At 37.2% G+C, this 17,011-nt stretch overlaps 1 protein-coding gene across 1 annotated transcript in view; it reads left to right on the top strand.

The window, feature by feature from the left end:
- Positions 1 to 17,011, top strand: part of LOC126811168 (putative pyridoxal-dependent decarboxylase domain-containing protein 2) — a 63,236-nt gene that overhangs the window by 7,091 nt on the left and 39,134 nt on the right. Inside the window, exons 5-15 of the mRNA XM_050536692.2 lie at positions 3,409 to 3,564; positions 3,902 to 4,091; positions 4,787 to 4,855; positions 8,640 to 8,718; positions 9,219 to 9,303; positions 10,426 to 10,546; positions 12,950 to 13,105; positions 13,802 to 13,852; positions 14,236 to 14,310; positions 14,674 to 14,737; positions 16,421 to 16,512. Of these exons, the coding sequence (XP_050392649.2) occupies positions 3,409 to 3,564; positions 3,902 to 4,091; positions 4,787 to 4,855; positions 8,640 to 8,718; positions 9,219 to 9,303; positions 10,426 to 10,546; positions 12,950 to 13,105; positions 13,802 to 13,852; positions 14,236 to 14,310; positions 14,674 to 14,737; positions 16,421 to 16,512 (1,138 nt within the window). The remainder of the gene's footprint in view (positions 1 to 3,408; positions 3,565 to 3,901; positions 4,092 to 4,786; positions 4,856 to 8,639; positions 8,719 to 9,218; positions 9,304 to 10,425; positions 10,547 to 12,949; positions 13,106 to 13,801; positions 13,853 to 14,235; positions 14,311 to 14,673; positions 14,738 to 16,420; positions 16,513 to 17,011) is intronic.

Below are 17,011 nucleotides of genomic sequence, written 5' to 3'. Positions count from 1 at the left end.
CATCCTGCCACAGCTTCTTTTTCTTCCCTAGATCTCACCATTTGCTCTCCGGTCCTGTTTCAGGATTTTTCATGGAGGGTAAATGAAGATCTATGTGGTAGTGACCACTTTCCTATCTTGATTGATAATAATGGTCCCTCTCCGGTCGAAAGACCTCAGAGGTGGAAGTTGCATAAGGCCGATTGGGCTCTTTTCGAACCTGTGTGTCTCTTCTCTTTTGATACAAAGGAGTTAGAAGATGCAGATGAGCCCATGGCCTTATTCACTTCAATTCTTCAAGATGTGGCTGAGCAGGCGATTCCAAAAACCACGACTACACCAAAACGTTTCAATAAACCATGGTACAACGATGACTGCAAATCCGCTCTTAAAGAGCGTGATCGCATCCTGAGGCGATTAAAGAACCATCCTTCCATGGAGAATATTGCGGCATACCAGATGGTCCGGGCGAAGGCTCGTAGAACCATACGTCAAGCAAAGAAATCTTCATGGCAAGGTTACGTCTCAAGGATTAATTCCCGTACCACATCAAAGTCGGTATGGGATAGGATTCGTAGGATTAAAGGTAAAAGAAGTGCATTATCAGTTAATCATTTAAATGTTGATAATACCACCTTAACAACATTTCCTGATATTGCTAATTCTCTGGCCAGTACTTTTTCATTTAATTCATCATCCAATTTCTCCTCCGATGCCTTTCGAGGCATTAGACAACAACAGGAGAAAAGGCGACTTAATTTCAAGTCCCGCAATGATGAATGCTATAATGATACCTTTTCCATTGCAGAGCTTCGGGATTCGCTAAAGCGAGCTCGAGATACTGCAACTGGGCCAGATGAAATACACTACCAAATTCTTAAACATTTACCTTTTTCCACTCTCTTAATTTTACTGGATCTTTTTAACCGGATTTGGGTTGATGGGAAATTCCCCCCTTCGTGGCATGAAGCCACAATAATTCCCATCCCTAAACCCGGTAAAGACCATACGAATCCTACCAACTATCGTCCGATCGCTTTAACTAGCTGTATTTGCAAAACCATGGAGAGATTGATCAATCGAAGGCTTGTTTGGTACCTAGAGTCCAACAACCTCATTAATGACCTCCAATGTGGATTTAGGTCCCAAAGGAGCACTCTTGATCATCTCGTTCGATTTGAAACGTTCGTCAGGGATGCTTTCATCCAGAAGCAAGATTTAGTTGCAATATTTTTTGATCTGGAGAAAGCATATGATACAACGTGGAAACACGGTATCATGCGCGACCTCCATAACCTCGGCCTACGAGGTCGCTTACCTATCTTCATTAAAAATTTCCTGGAAGATAGGTCATTTAAGGTACGACTGGGATCAATATTCTCTGACCCATTTCCTGAGGAAATGGGAGTTCCACAGGGAAGTATTTTATCTCCAACATTGTTTGCAATTAAAATTAATACTATCCCAGCGTGCCTTAAACCAGGTACAAACGGCGCTCTTTATGTTGATGACTTTCAGATGTGCTATGGTTCTACAGACATGCGGATAATCGAACGTAAGTTGCAGCTTTGTTTGAATTCACTTCAACAATGGGCAACCGAAAATGGATTTCGTTTTTCGAAATCCAAGACTGTCTGCATGCATTTCTGTCAGAACTTTATTTGGATGGCAACCGCCTTCCAGTTGTGGATGAAACCAAATTTCTGGGGCTGATATTTGATAAGAAATTATCATTTATCCCCCACATTAAAAGCCTAAAAAAGAAATGTCTGAAAGCCCTCAACATATTGAGAGTCTTATCAAATACTGACTGGGGAGCAGACCGTAAGGTCTTGCTCCGATTATATCGAGCTTTAATAAGATCAAAACTCGATTATGGGTGTATTGTGTATGGGTCAGCCCGCGAGTCTTATCTCAAAGAGCTCGACACCATACACAACCAGGGACTTAGAATCAGTTTAGGAGCATTTCGTACATCTCCAGTGGACAGTTTATACGTCGAGGCGCATGAGCCCTCATTGCACAACAGACGTGATAAACTGGCCCTGCAGTATGCTACGAAAATAGCATCACTTCCAAATCACATTTCATTTAACACCATATTTAGACCTCTTTATGAGCATTTGTATCTGGTGAAGACTAATGTTATTCCATCATTCGGTATTCGCATACAACCCCTTTTGTCTGAGGCTGGTATTAGCCTTGACAGTATTGCGAATACCCCTGTCTTTAGGACTCCACCGTGGGCTATATCTCCCCCAAAGATCGATTTCGATCTAACTCAACATAAAAAGAGAGATACTAGCTCTACGGTGTTCCAATCTCTCTTTAGAGAGTTAAGGTCTAAGTATGGTGATTATGCTCCTATTTACACAGATGGTTCTAAAGATGGTGATCGGGTAGCCTCGGCTACCGTGACGCCATCTGAGACCATTTCTGTGTGTCTTCCACCTGCTGCTTCAATATTTACAGCTGAGCTCCAGGCCATTCTTCAGGCCTTGGAGTTCATACAATCCTCTTCATCTTTAAAGTATATCATCTTTACTGATTCTCTGTCCTCGCTTCAAGCAATTAACAACAAACAGCTTGAACACCCATTAGTAGCAGATGTTTATCATCTGCTATTATCATACGAGTTCAACAGTAAAGACGTCGTCTTTTGCTGGCTCCCCAGTCACGTAGATATAAGGGGGAATGATCAAGCAGATTTTGCTGCCAAAGCTGCTTTAGATCTTCCCCAATCACCCTTTTTAATACCATATAAAGATTTTAATTCGTGTATAAATCATTTTATTTATGACCGCTGGCAACGGTCTTGGGATTTTGCAGGCACAAATAAACTTCATCACATTAAGCCTCTCCTAGGAGATTGGCCCAACTCCTATAGAACCAACAGGAGGGATGAAGTTGTTTTGTGTCGCTCTCGCATTGGTCATACTTTTTTAACTCATATTTTCATTTTGAAGCGAGAGCCTCAACCGGAATGTGTTCACTGTCATGTTCCTTTGACAGTGAAACACATCTTGATTGAGTGCAAACATCTCAAGAACATTAGATCTAAATATTACCGTTGCCAGTCAGTACGTCAGCTATTTGCTCAACCGGAGCTATATGACAAAGTGCTAACATTTTTAAAAGAGACAAACTTTTATAATCAATTTTAATTGTATATATTTAATCATGTATATCGTTCTAAATATTTATATATGTAAAAGATTTGTTATATTTATTTTTAATTAATATATTTTCTGTGATATTTGTTTTTATTTACATATATAAATTCATTTATGTGATATTGTTTTAATTTGTCTCAGATTCACCATATGTTTGGCGCAATATAGCCCGGTTGGAGCTGACGTGCCATAAAACCATATTTCATTCATTCATTATAAAGTTAATTACTGTATGTGATATTTTGTGCTTGAACAGATGTGCAAAGATTCAACATTTAGACAAACATGGTCAGGCCTCAGTACTAGCGCACAGTATTGTAGCTTACATTTCCACACTAGATGAAGAACATTTAAAAAAGTTTACCGCCAAGATAACATCTGACTGTGAACTTTGGCTATCCAGATTGTTCAGGTATGATTAAATAATATACTACATTATGTGGATTTAGAAGGTAATTTGGAGCTCAACTCAAGGGCCCTTAAAGGAGTACATAAATAATACATCGCTATGTACCGAAATCAAAATATATCTAGCCATATTAGAATATTATATCAATATGGACCTGCCCTATCGCAGTATTTAATTGTGTATTTGGAATCAGATTCTTCTTTTTCTATCTCTCTTAAACCTTTTAAGACAGCAAAATGAAAATATTGTGCCATATGTGATTTCGCTACTTGTTTATTTTATGAGATGTGTTCAAGCTAGCCCCCTCCACTTTATTCAGGATAGTTTTTCTGTATTTTAGATTTACTGATTCATCAGTGATATATCATGAAGAAGATAGAGACGGTTTAGTAAAGGTATGTCGTCTGGCTATGTATCAGAAGTTTCCTAAATATGCCACAGAAGGTTATGATGCTTTATATTCTCGTCCACCTGTTATATATATAAGTGCTGCAGCTAAATCTGGTTTAGGACATCATCTATGTTTACAGGTTAGTAAAATACATTTTACCACAGAAGTCATACCATCCATCTTTAACCCATTGCCAACCTGGATACTCTCTGTATCTTGAGATGACCCTCAAATTATTGGAAGACACCATAAAATATCGGTATGATGCATTCTTATAATGCCTTCATTCAACCACAGAAAATGAACAATGGGGTCTAAAGTATGAATTCTCTATATTTTAGACATGATAGTAAACTAAAAGTATTCTTTGAAAAAAAAGAGAAAAATGTGACTAGAATAAATTTTAATTTTTCCAGAGAAGGTTAAACATACATTATGCAAGAGCTAAATCTGCCAATTGCACGTCTTTCTTTAGGCCTGAAATGTTATCTAAATTATTAAGTAGACATTAATTAACTTATCCAGACCATAATCAACTCTGGATGGCATCGCTAGCCTGCAATGTTTATTGGATTAGCTTTCGATTTGCTGTTCGACTTCCATTCATGATTAATTACTTTAGTAATGATGATCGAGGCTAGCCCTAATATTCAATCGCTAAAATCTTGGTTCAGAGCGGATCAATTTGACTGAAATTTTCAGCAAATCCCCTTTACATTATCTAGTTTTTAACTATTATAGTGAGAACTGCCAGCTCTCTATTTAATCTCCCATAATGTATCTTTAATTAGTTATTTGTTTTACTATCTTTTCATGTTAATAATTGTTTTACAGCTTGGTTTACCATTTTCTTGTATATGTACAGTACCATGTAACACTATGTTTGGAGGTGTCAGTAAAATGGTAAGTGTTTTTATATGCGCACATTTAAATGTGCTTGTACTTGTAATCATGTATATTGTTGTCACCCATGTTATATCATCCACAATACTTGTCAATGCTCTAGAGGCTAAAGTTGTCATTCAATTGTATGGAAAATTACCCACAGTAATTATATGTTCATGAGACAAGAAGCCAAATGATTTTTATACGCCCACATTTTCATGTTGACGTATATTGTCGTTCGTCTGGAATTCCGTCCACAATTTCTTTGTGGACACTCTACAGGTCACAATTTTTATTCGATCTCCCAAAGATCTTGGTTCCTTTCGGTATTGGCATAATTTGGACCATAACTTCATGGATTATGACCCATGATCGTATGAAAAATCAAGTTTTTAGCTTGTGGACACTCTACAGGTCACAATTTTCATCTGATTTTGATGAAACTTGGAATGCATATTTATAACCAAAAGATCTTGTTTCTTTTCGATATTCGCTCATATCGGATCATCACTTACGGAATTAAGTCCCTTGATTGTACGAAACATCACATTCTTAGCTTGTTGTCCCTCTGGTAACAATTTTTATCCGATTTAAAAATAGATATATCACTGTTTCACCCTTATGATGGCTGAGTTTGAATTTCGTGAAAATTGAACCAAAACTGCCAGACAAAATGTCTGACCCTTGTACGCAAATTGTGTAAATGTATGGTATATCAAGTTTGTGGACCCTCTAGAAGCCACAATTTTGATCTGATTTTGATGAAACTTTAAATTCCTGTTTATAACTCAAAGATCTTGGTTCCTTTCGATATTCTCGCATATCGGATCGTAATTTACTGAATTATGGCCCTTGATTGTACGAAAAATCATGTTTTTAGCTCCTCTAAAAGTCACAATTTTTATCTGATTTAAAAAAAAAATGTTTGAATATATCACCGTTACACCCTTATGATGGTTGAATTTGAATCTCAGGAAAATTAGATCAAAACTGCCGTACAAAATGGCTGCCCCTCCTACGCAAATAGTGTAAATATATGGTATATCAAGGTTGTGGACCCTCTAGAAGCCACAATTTTGATCTGATTTTGATGAAACTTGAAATTCATGTTTATAACTCAAAGATCTTGGTTCCTTTCGATATTTGTGCATATCGGATTATAACTTCCTGAATTATGGCACTTGATTTATATTTTTAGCCTGTGGTTCCTTTAGAGATCACAATTTTTATACGATTGAAAAAACGTTTGAATATATCACAGTTACACCCTAATGATGGTTGAGATCAAAGTTTGTGAAAATTGGACCAAAACTGCCGTACCAAATGGCCGCCCCTCGTACGCAAATAGTGTAAATATATGGTATACCCTCTAGAGGACACAATGTAGACCCGATTTTGATGAAACTTGAAATATAACATTATATCACAAATATCTTGGTTCCTGTCAATATTTGTGCATAACAGATCGTAACCTCCTGAATTATGGCCCTTGATTGTACGAAAAATCTCTTTTTGTTTAGCTTGTTCTCTATCCATCTTTTGCAAAATGTGGGCGTATCTGTCTGGCAGCTGCTGGTTAATAGTTTCAGTAATACTTTGAGAGATATTCCACTTATGGATAGGAACATCTGATGATTTAAGAATATGCATTCTTTTATAGTGAAGTATAATTTTGTAAAACATTAGAGAATCATCTTACATTTATTAAAGGAGATTCTATTGATTAAAACATTTTAATGTTTAGGCATTCATATTCTTAACTTATGTGAAGCTAACATCCCAACCTTGTTCATATTTGGGGATCACGGTGGCTAAGTGTGTAAGACGCTGGCACGCTAGCCTGGAGGTCAGGTGTTCGATACCTGCATTGGCCGAGAAAGTTCATCCCGATTTTCCGGCATGGTTTCCCCTTGTCAGTGATGCAAGACGGAGGGCCTGACAAGGAAGGCTGTCTAGTCGTTCGGATGGGACGGAAAACCGAGGTCCCGTGTACACATTGGCGTGCACGTAAAAAACCCCTTGGCAGTTGGAATACGATTTAAGAGTAGACCGTATTGCCGCTGTCAGGGCAAAATTTCCCTCATAGCACACTGTATGGCGTATGCCCGTCTTCATTAACCCAGGTTAGGAGCAGAACAGTAGGACGTTAAACCCCATTTCATTTCATTTCATTTTGTTCATATTTGGCACCTGTCCATTTGTCTGTAGGTTTAAGCATTTAATTTGTCGTCTATATAAAGAATATCCATAATCTAGAGGCAGAGCAGGGTAGTTTACAGGGTAAAAATTGAGCTATTTTCAAATATTTAATGCAGTTTTGATTTAATTATAACTTTATATTTGTTAATAAAATAGGGCTAGGAGTCCTTAGGGCCAATATAGAAATGCAATTTTATAAAGACTCAAACCTTTGTTTTAAAAAATATTTATTTTAGAAAGATTTCTTTTTTATTGAAAGGGGGAGTTGGATGGTCGAATGGTTAGCATGTGCGTGCTATATCATAAGGCCTGTCATTGAGTCAACTGGTGTGGTTTCAGGGCTGCCGATAACCAGTATCGCAGCGCAATTTGCGATACATATTTTGTCCGTTGCTAATCAAAAATTAAACTCTAAAGCTTTTGATTCGCAGTAACTGCGAATCATTAATATGCCTGTCATTTTGGATATTGACACAAGGATAATCCGCATTTGAAGACTAGAAGGCTTTTTCAACACTTTCAATGTGTATAAAATGTTGAATAAAATTTTATAAACAAAACTGAATTCTCCGAGTGACATTTTCTACTCGAACTACCCAGACACAATTCATTATACGGTACTATATAATACAGGGACATAACTCTATGAATAAGGACTATTAAACCGGAAATAGGGAATCAGGTAGTACCACTCACGTTGCGAGACATCAAGTAATTATATCATATTCATTTTGAAAGAAATAAATCCAGTGTATCCCCCATGTATTGTAAATAAAATATAAAAAAATAAATATATGTTAACGTATTGTAAAATGATAAATCAAAGTAAAAATTCCCGTAAAATATCGCGTGTGTCTAGTTAATCGAAGTGCGCCCGATTTAACAAAAGTAGCAATACACGATAAAAAGCAGACGAAATTGTTTTCTAACGAAGATTTCTAACGTTACAAAAAATAACAATTAAAATGATTGGGGCTTCGGAAGTCACTGTTAAGAATTGGCTTCAGACATAAGACCTAACTAAATGTCTACATCACATTCACAAACTGTCACAAGTACTTGTGGCAGTGCTAAAAAAATCTAAGAATAGTAAGAATGGAATCTAATCATATTTGTTATGAACTAAAGTAATATCTTGTTATTTAGGTGTTTTATGTTCAAACTGAAAAACTGCTAATCAATTTTTAAATTTGCTAATCAAATTTGGCAAAATTGGACTTTTTGATTAGCAGTGCAGCTAATCAACTGTGAAAAATTACCGACAGCCCTGTGTGGTTTCGAATCCCTGGTTGTACGTGACAAGGAGTAGGGTCGCCTGTCCAACCTCGTGGGTTTTCTCCGGGTTCTCCGGTTTCCTCCCACTGCTAAAGACCCCTACGCGCAAGCAAATTATTGAAATAAAATTAAACCATATGTTAGTCCCGAAATGACCTAGTTTGTGTCGAGTGGACGTTAAACCCCATTTCTCTCTCTCTCTCTCTCTCTCTCTCTCTATTTTTCATGATAACATTTCATTTTTTATTGAAAGATATTATTTCTCAATGTTTTTCGTCAAAAATTTAGCACAAAAAATGTTTCATAACTATAAACTAATATTATTCAGGATGTTTCAATGTTAGAAAAGCTCATTCAAGATGATATTTCAGCAGCTAAAAAGCCAACCTTAGTTATAGGCTATGCAGGTCAGTTATTTAAATTATTTAGCAAAAAGTATCTGAATTTTCAATATTTCATCTGACAAGGAACAGCGTCTAGTTATTCTGATTGGACAAAAAAAACCAAGGTTCTGTGTACACTTTGCCATGCGCGTAAAATAACCCTTCGAAATAAGAGTAGCATATACTAGTGTAGCTATACGGGCAAATTTCCCTCATAGCACACTGTATAGTGAGTACAAAAAAGTAGGATCTTGAACCCATTTCATTTCATTTTTTTCACTCAACGCTGTATTCTAATGTAGCCAAAGTAGCTCTGACACCAGAACTAATATTGGGCCTAAATTTCATTGTCTGACAGCATGTTTAAATTTTTAATTTTTCCACTGACTACAATTCGTTGTGTACTATAAACCAGTCCTTGATTTATTTATGTCTTCGAAACACTTAAAATGTCCAAGTTATAATGTACCTTCAATTTGAAATGTGTATGCAGAAAATGTAGATTATATGTTGATAATTCTCAGGTACACCTCAAGTAGGACAAGTGGATAACCTACAACGTTTACAAGAAATATGTAAAACAAATTCTATCTGGCTACATGTAGAAGGGTAAGTGTACTTCTTATACGCCCATATTGAAATGTGGTCGTATATTGTCGTCACCCCCGTCCGTCTGTCGGTCCGGCGTCCACAATCGCTTATGGACGCTCTAGGGGCCAAAGTTAACATCCAATTGACTTTAAATTTATACACAGTGTTTAAGATCATGAGACAAAGAAGCCTATTCTTTTTCAGCGATTTCCAATAATCACTTCAAAAAATCTTGCAGATGGTCTAAAGGCTAAAGTTAATGTCCGATTGACTTTAAATTTGTACAAAGTGTTTAAGGTCGTGAGACGAAGAAGCCTATTGATTTTTTAGCGATTTCCGATAATTACTGTCAGAGTTATGCTCCTTGATCACTTCAAAAACTCTTGTGGACACTTTTGAGGCTAAAGTTAATATTCAATTGAATTTAAATTTATACACAGTGTTTAAGGTCATGAGACCAAAAAATCCTATTGATTTTCAGCGATATCCGATAATTACTGCCAGAGTTATGGCCCTTGATCACTTTGAAAATTCTTGTGGACGCTTTAGAGGCTAAAGTTAATATCCGATTGACTTTAAATTGATACACCGTGTTTAAGGTCATGAGACGAAGAAGTCTATTCATTTCCAGCGATTTTGAATAATTACTGCCAGACGATTTAGCTGCTGTGGGTGTATGTTTCATTTGCCTGGCAACCTATCTTTTCTGTTCTTCTGTATAATAGAAATTAGGTTTTTTTATCATTTTTGTTCTGTAGCTACCTGTAGATGTAAAACTGAGACAGTACAAAAGGGTGCATATTTTAATTTAACCAGGTTGTACATGTTTATGCAGATGAAAGTAATCGCCTTCATTGTATGTGTCCATTTAATATGGACGTTTGGAACCATCCCCAAAAATACAAATGTAGCAAAACAAATATTAAAGACCCTTTTGTGCACCACCCACCACAAATTTTTAAAAACTACATATAAATAAACATCAACCACAAATGTTCTGTCCAGCCATAAACTGCAAAAGTAAAAGGGTTGTTCTTTGCATTTGTTAAAAGTATTAAAACCACATTTGTTAAGAACCCATAAATGTGTAATTTTCAATGGTGTATTTTTAATCTTGTCAATATTTCTGTCTTTTTTCAGAAACAACCTAGCCACATTAATGATGTTTTCAGTGCCCTCATCTGTTCAATCCGCAAAATCAGGAGACAGTATGACAGTAGATTTAAGCCGTTGGTTGGGTATTCCAGCTCTACCATTTGCTGTATCCTTTTAGTGTAGTAAATATAAATATTTTGTATCGAGAAGACCTAATATGATATATTGAATAGGTATTGCGTAACATTAATCTTCAATTGTATAATATTAGAAAGCCACATGATACTTATAACATGTGATGGATGTTCTGTTATCTAAAGAAGGTAAGTGTTATAGGTGATTTTTTATACGTCCACATTCATAATGTGAACGTATTATGCCGTCGCCCCTGTCTGTGTGTGTGTGTGTGTGTGTGTGTGTGTGTATGTATGTATGTGTGTGTGTGTGTCTGTGGTTCGCCTACAGGGCGCAATTCTTCATGGATTTTCTTCAAACTTGGTATACTTATTCCTTATACCCCAAGGAAGATCCCTATTGTTTTTGGTGCATGCCCGACCCCCCGGGGCAGAGCCACGCCCATTTCTAGTATTTGTTTGTTTGTCGTCTACAGGCCACATTTCTTAACTAATAATCTTGAAACTTTGCATACACATTCTTTGTACCCTAAGGAACATCCCTATCGTTTGGGGTGCATGCCCAACCCCCAGGGGCAGAGCCACGCCCATTTTCTTTTCGTGTGTCTTTGTGTCGCCTACAGGGCGCAATTCTTACTGGATTTTCTTCAAACTTGGTATACTTATTCCTTATACCCCAAGGAAGATCCCTATTGTTTTTGGTGCATGCCCGACCCCCAGGGGCAGAGCCACGCCCATTTCTAGTATTTGTTTGTTTGTCGTCTACAGGCCACATTTCTTAACTTATAATCTTGCATACACATTCTTTGTACCCTAAGGAACATCCCTATCGTTTGGGGTACATGCCCAACCCCCAGGGGCAGAGCCACGCCCATTTCCCATTTTCTTTTCGTGTGTCTTTGTGTCGCCTACAGGGCGCAATTCTTACTGGATTTTCTTCAAACTTGGTATACTTATTCCTTATACCCCAAGGAAGATCCCTATTGTTTTTGGTGCATGCCCGACCCCCAGGGGCAGAGCCACGCCCATTCCTTATATTTATTTATTTGTTTGTCATCTACAGACCGCATTTCTTAACGTATCAACTTTACATATTTATTCCTTATACCCTAAGGATGATCCCTATTGTTTTTAGTGCATGCTCGCCTCCCCGGGGCAGAGCCACGCCCATTTTTGTATTTGTTTGTTTGTCGTCTACAGGCCGCATTTCTTAACGTATCATCTTGAAACTTTGCATACTTATTCTTTGTACCCTCAGGAACATCCCTATCGTTTTGGGTGCATGCCCACCCCCCAGGGGCAAAGCCACGCCCATTTTCTTTTTCTATGTGTGTGTGTCGCCTACAGACCACAATTCTTAATCAATTGTCTTGAAATTTTTTCATATGAATTGCTTATACCCTAACGATGACCCCTATTGTTTTTTTACCCCCAGGGGCAGAGCCGCGCCCATTTTCTTTTCTTTTTATGTCTGTGTGTCACCTACAGGCCACAATTCTTAATCAATCGTCTTGAAAATTTTTCATATGAATTGCTTATACCCTAAGTATGATCCCTATTGTTTTTGGTGCATGCCCGACCACCAGGGGTAGAGCCACGCCCATCCCTTATATTTATTTATTTGTTTGTCATCTACAGATCGCATTTCTTATCGTATCACCTTGAAACTTAGCATACATATTCCTTCTATCCTAAGGAACATCCCTATTAGTTGTGGTGAATACCCAACCCCCAGGGGCAGAGCTACGCCCATTTTCTTTTTTTATGTCTGTGTGTCACTTGCAGACCGCATTTCTTAATCGATCATCTTGAAATTTTTTTTAGACTTATTCCTTATAGCCTAAGGCTACGTTTTTACACTTATTCCTTAATCCTAAGGCTGGCCTCTATTATTATTTTTGGTGCATGCTCAACCCCTTGGGACAGAGTCACGCCTAATGTTTGTGTGTCTTGTGTTTTGCCTACAGGCCGCAATTCTTAACCGATCCTTTTGAAATGGGGATACCTATTCTAAACGTCATGCTTTTAGAATAAAGACATCGATTGTTTTAAAATAAAAATTGTGTTCTGTTAATGTGAACGAAACGTTAAACTGATAGCAGTCCTACAACCCAGTTTTATTTCACAGACCCTCAATGCAAACTGGACCATATCAAACAAAACAGGAATGTGGACGTATATTGCTGCGTTAGCGATGCTCTTGTTTTATTTTCCGTCAGTGTTAACACTGGTATCAAACTAGTTTAGACACTAGACACTAGTGTACACACTAATGCTAAATCGAGAGGCCCATCTTAAACATAAAATTTTGTTTTTGCTTAGAACATATTTGACAAACCTAACATATGTTTTACACACTAACATCTTGTACACCATGTATGGTAGTATATAATACATTTCATTATATTTTTATAATCCTTAATGTTAAATGATAGACACTTTATAAAACACCTGATCCAACATTAGCTCTAGCAGCTGGATTAAATACCTTTAATCCCAGATTAAAATTAAGTTGTCTTTCTATCTGGATATGCCTACAAAGTTTAGGCCATGATGGTATTATTAGTAAGATTAAAGCTTCAACTCATCTAGTAAGTATTGTTTTACCTCTTTCTGTAAGAGACAGTATCCTGCTAGATTGTTTAATTGTGAAAGCAGGGCTTCTGTTATGTTGTAAAAATATGGACGTATATTGCCGTCGCCCCTGACGTGACAAGGAGTAGGGTTGCCTGTCCAACCTCATGGGTTTTCTCCAGGTCCTCTGGTTTCTTCCAACTGCTAAAGACCCCTACGCGCAAACAAATTATTGAAATAAAATTAAACCATATGTTAGTCCCGAAATGACCTAGTTTGTGTCGAGTGAACAGTAAACCCCATTTCTCTCTCTCTCCATAAGGATGATCCCTATTGTTTTTGGTGTATGCCCAATCCCCAGGGGCAGAGCCACGCCCCTCTTCTTTTTGTATGTCTGTGTGCTGTCTCCCCAGTCTATGTGTGTGTGTGGCGCCTACAAGCCGCAATTCCTAAGTGATCATCTTGAAACTTTACATAATTATTCCTTATACCCTAAGGATGATCCCTATTGTTTTTGGTGCATGCCCGACCACCAGGGGCAGAGCCACGCCCATTTCTTGTATTTATTTGTTTGTCATCTACAAGTAGATCAAAGTTGCTTGGCCTCGCAGGAATTTTGATAAATAAATTTTTTTTGATTTATGTTTTAAAAGTAATTGTTTTTATGTACAGCAAAAGGGGGAAATACATAAAATTTGTTTTTATATTTTTAGGCTAAAAAAATGTTTGAACATATAGATAAGTTAACAGCAATTAAACAAATTGTAAGTATATTCAGTGAATCAATCTGCACTGGCAGTTGATCACAAAATGCCAATACTGTAAAGCAAGAAATTAAATGCCCAAAAGGAATTGTAAATGCTTATAAATTAATGTGACAAAAGGTACCATTTAAATGTGAGCCTAATTTCCTGAAGAATACGGTAGCATTAATTGTCTTCAAATATTTACAGTGGACTGAAGAAGATAATTGTAAAAACCAAGTTATTGCTCTGAAAGGGAGGATAGTTGGTCACCTCATGAGCTGTGCTGTTTTTCCAATTTATTTAACAGTAACTGTTTATAGTATCAATTAAATCATTAATAAATAAAAAAACAGTACCAATCGAACTTTGCATTTAGAAAAATTTGAATTGTTTTATTATAGAGTCGTGAACAAAAAGATAAACAGAAAGATGTCACATCATTAGGAGATATTTTCTCTAGAGCTATAAATGCATTGGTAAGTCTGCTTTTAATTATACAAGAATTAAAAATATAAATGTCATTTCTATGCTATAAAGATGTGCACTCTTTAATATTTTTTAATTTTAATGAATAATTCTAGTTCTAATGAATAGTTCTTGACCGAATTGTGTGAAACTCAAAGTTATTTAATATTTCAGATTTTTGATGGATATTTACCCAGAAGGGGGTCTCCGGCAGACATCTATATCTGAATATGCTAGATTACACAAAAAAAATCTTCCTGTACTGGGATATCGTTCTACCAAAATGCTATGGACTAATTCCATAATTATTTGTTACAGTGTTGGAATTTGTTAAACACCTTTTTTTATTTCCACTTTTATATTATTTATTACAGCTAGTGTTTGAAATTGTTACACCCACTGTAGTGTTTAGATATGCAGAAGATGCAAGTGGTCCAGGTAATATAATCTTAAGAAATTTATTTCTTTGAAGGGAAAGAAAATGTTTGTCATTGAAATTCAGATGAATTGTGTTCTTTTTGGAAATGATAGGATTATAATAAAACAGTATTAAAAAGGAAATTACAATACTGTTGGTACCAATTTTTCAGTCTGGTACCCCTTTGACAGTAGTGCAGGGTGGAAGGTCTGGCATGGAACAGTGTCTAATCATTCAGATGGGACAAAAAGAAGGTCCCATGTATCTGTTTGTGTGCACTTAAAAGAACTCTTAACAGTTGGTATTCGATGAAGAGTAGGTGGAAACACTACTGTCTTGACAAAATTTCCCTTAAGCTTAGCACAGACAATAGAACACTTATCTCCACGACCAAAAACACTTAACAGATATTTTTGTTTTTGTTGAGTGCAGACAAAAAACTTGGTTCCGCAGACGAACAAATGTTTAAAGTCGAACAATAAGTCTAGCGCCACATAAAGTACCAGCAGACGATAACATGGTCCCGCAAACGAACAAATGTTTTAGCTCAAACAATACACTACCATCCACTGACGTATATATATTAACATATGTCATTGCTACCGCCACATAAAATCATGTGATTTCAAAATGGCGTACATTTCACATTACATTTGAATTTGAATTTGAATGTCATGTGATGTGTATATGATTGCTGATTGGTGCTGCGTGGAAAGAAAATGTTTCATGTCCTTCATGTATATTAAAAGCCTTGTTGCTGCTGTATAAAATGCAGTTGTTCTTGATGTTTAATCCAAAATATTTTGTCATTGATACAAATTTGCAAAAATCACTTCCATGACACATTGGTCAGAATAACACTGGCCACATCAACGCCATATTCTAGTCCTGCCATCTGCAGTTGATACGTGATATCGACTCTCATCTGTGAACAGAACAGTTCTCCATTGCCTGTGTCACCAGTTCTGGTGTTGTTGGGCAAACTGTCGATGGCGAGGGGTGAGGATCAGTCCACGGTAAGGTCTACCTCAATAGATGTTCTCTCTGGTGAGACGTCGGCGCACTGTATCAGTACTGATGGGTCTTCCATGTGTTCCCACTGTCTGACATGCTGTCTCAGATGCCTGTGTGAAGAGATTCTGCACGTGCTGTCGCACAACATGGCGATCTTGTCGGCTTGTGTAACCCTTTGTCTACCAGTTCGGGGGCAATCATCCGTGATGTTGGTGGCCCAAAAGCGTTGCTGAAGCCTGTAGATGGTCCGAAAATTGACTTGGAAGTGATTGGCAACGGCTGGGGCAGTTTGGCCAGCGTCAAGTCTTCCAAGCGCCCGGTTCCTCTGAGCTGTCGTGAGTCGTGGCATGCTGCTGAAGTAGTGTGAATGATTTCCCCAGGTAGCAGGGTGCATTTGATAGGGCTGGTCCCGGTGAACAGCACCTGCAGCATGAGTTACATGAAAATAAATCATGGAGAACACATTACCATCTCATAAGTCGGGTTGCGTTTTTGAGAACATTTCCTGGGTTCAATTCTGTGTTTGGGAAGGAGCCTTATTGCTCAGGTAAAGTTGGAGATGTGGTGACAAATATACAATAAAAAGATTTTGCAAGTTCTATGCAATGCGTCTATTCAGAGTAACATACTAACCTGACGTTTCTTTTGCTGCTTAGTAAATATTAACTGTTTAATGATGTATTTTTCAGGATCAATTGTAGCATCTTATTCAAGTAGTGGTAATAAAGAATATCAGCAAACAGATGATAATTCTACTTATTATAATGCCTTAAATACATGGGTAAGCAACATAATGATTGATAATTGACAGACGGGAGGAGGCTTTCAAATGGTTATTGTATTTACACACCCACTCTGAAAATGAATGTAGACTTTTTGTTCCTCCTCTTAAGGGACAAAATGCTCTTTTGGGGCAAAATTTTCCTCATACCATAGCACACTGCATGACGTTAACCCATATTTTAGCCCAGCTGTGCAGAAAAGTCCATTTTATTTCATTGTCCCCCGCCTTTCGAAGAAAGCAGGGGACTATTAAAATGGGTTCGTCTGTCTGTCTGTCTGTTTTGGGACACAATAACATAACTTCTAATTGAGCTAAAATGTTCAAACTTGGGTTATGTGTTTATTAGGTCAATGCCTTGATGGAGTTTGAAGATAAGCATAGATATTTAATTTGATTGGTTGATGCTTTGGGACACGATAACTTTTGTTCTAATTAAGTGAGAGTGATGAAATTTGGTGTATAGTTTCATTGCATCAATACCTTGACTAAGTTCAAT

Source organism: Patella vulgata, chromosome 2 (assembly GCF_932274485.2).
Source record: "Patella vulgata chromosome 2, xgPatVulg1.2, whole genome shotgun sequence".
Taxonomy (NCBI): domain Eukaryota; kingdom Metazoa; phylum Mollusca; class Gastropoda; family Patellidae; genus Patella; species Patella vulgata.
Note: the sequence above shows the minus strand (reverse complement) of the source record. Positions and strands in the feature narration are given on the sequence as shown.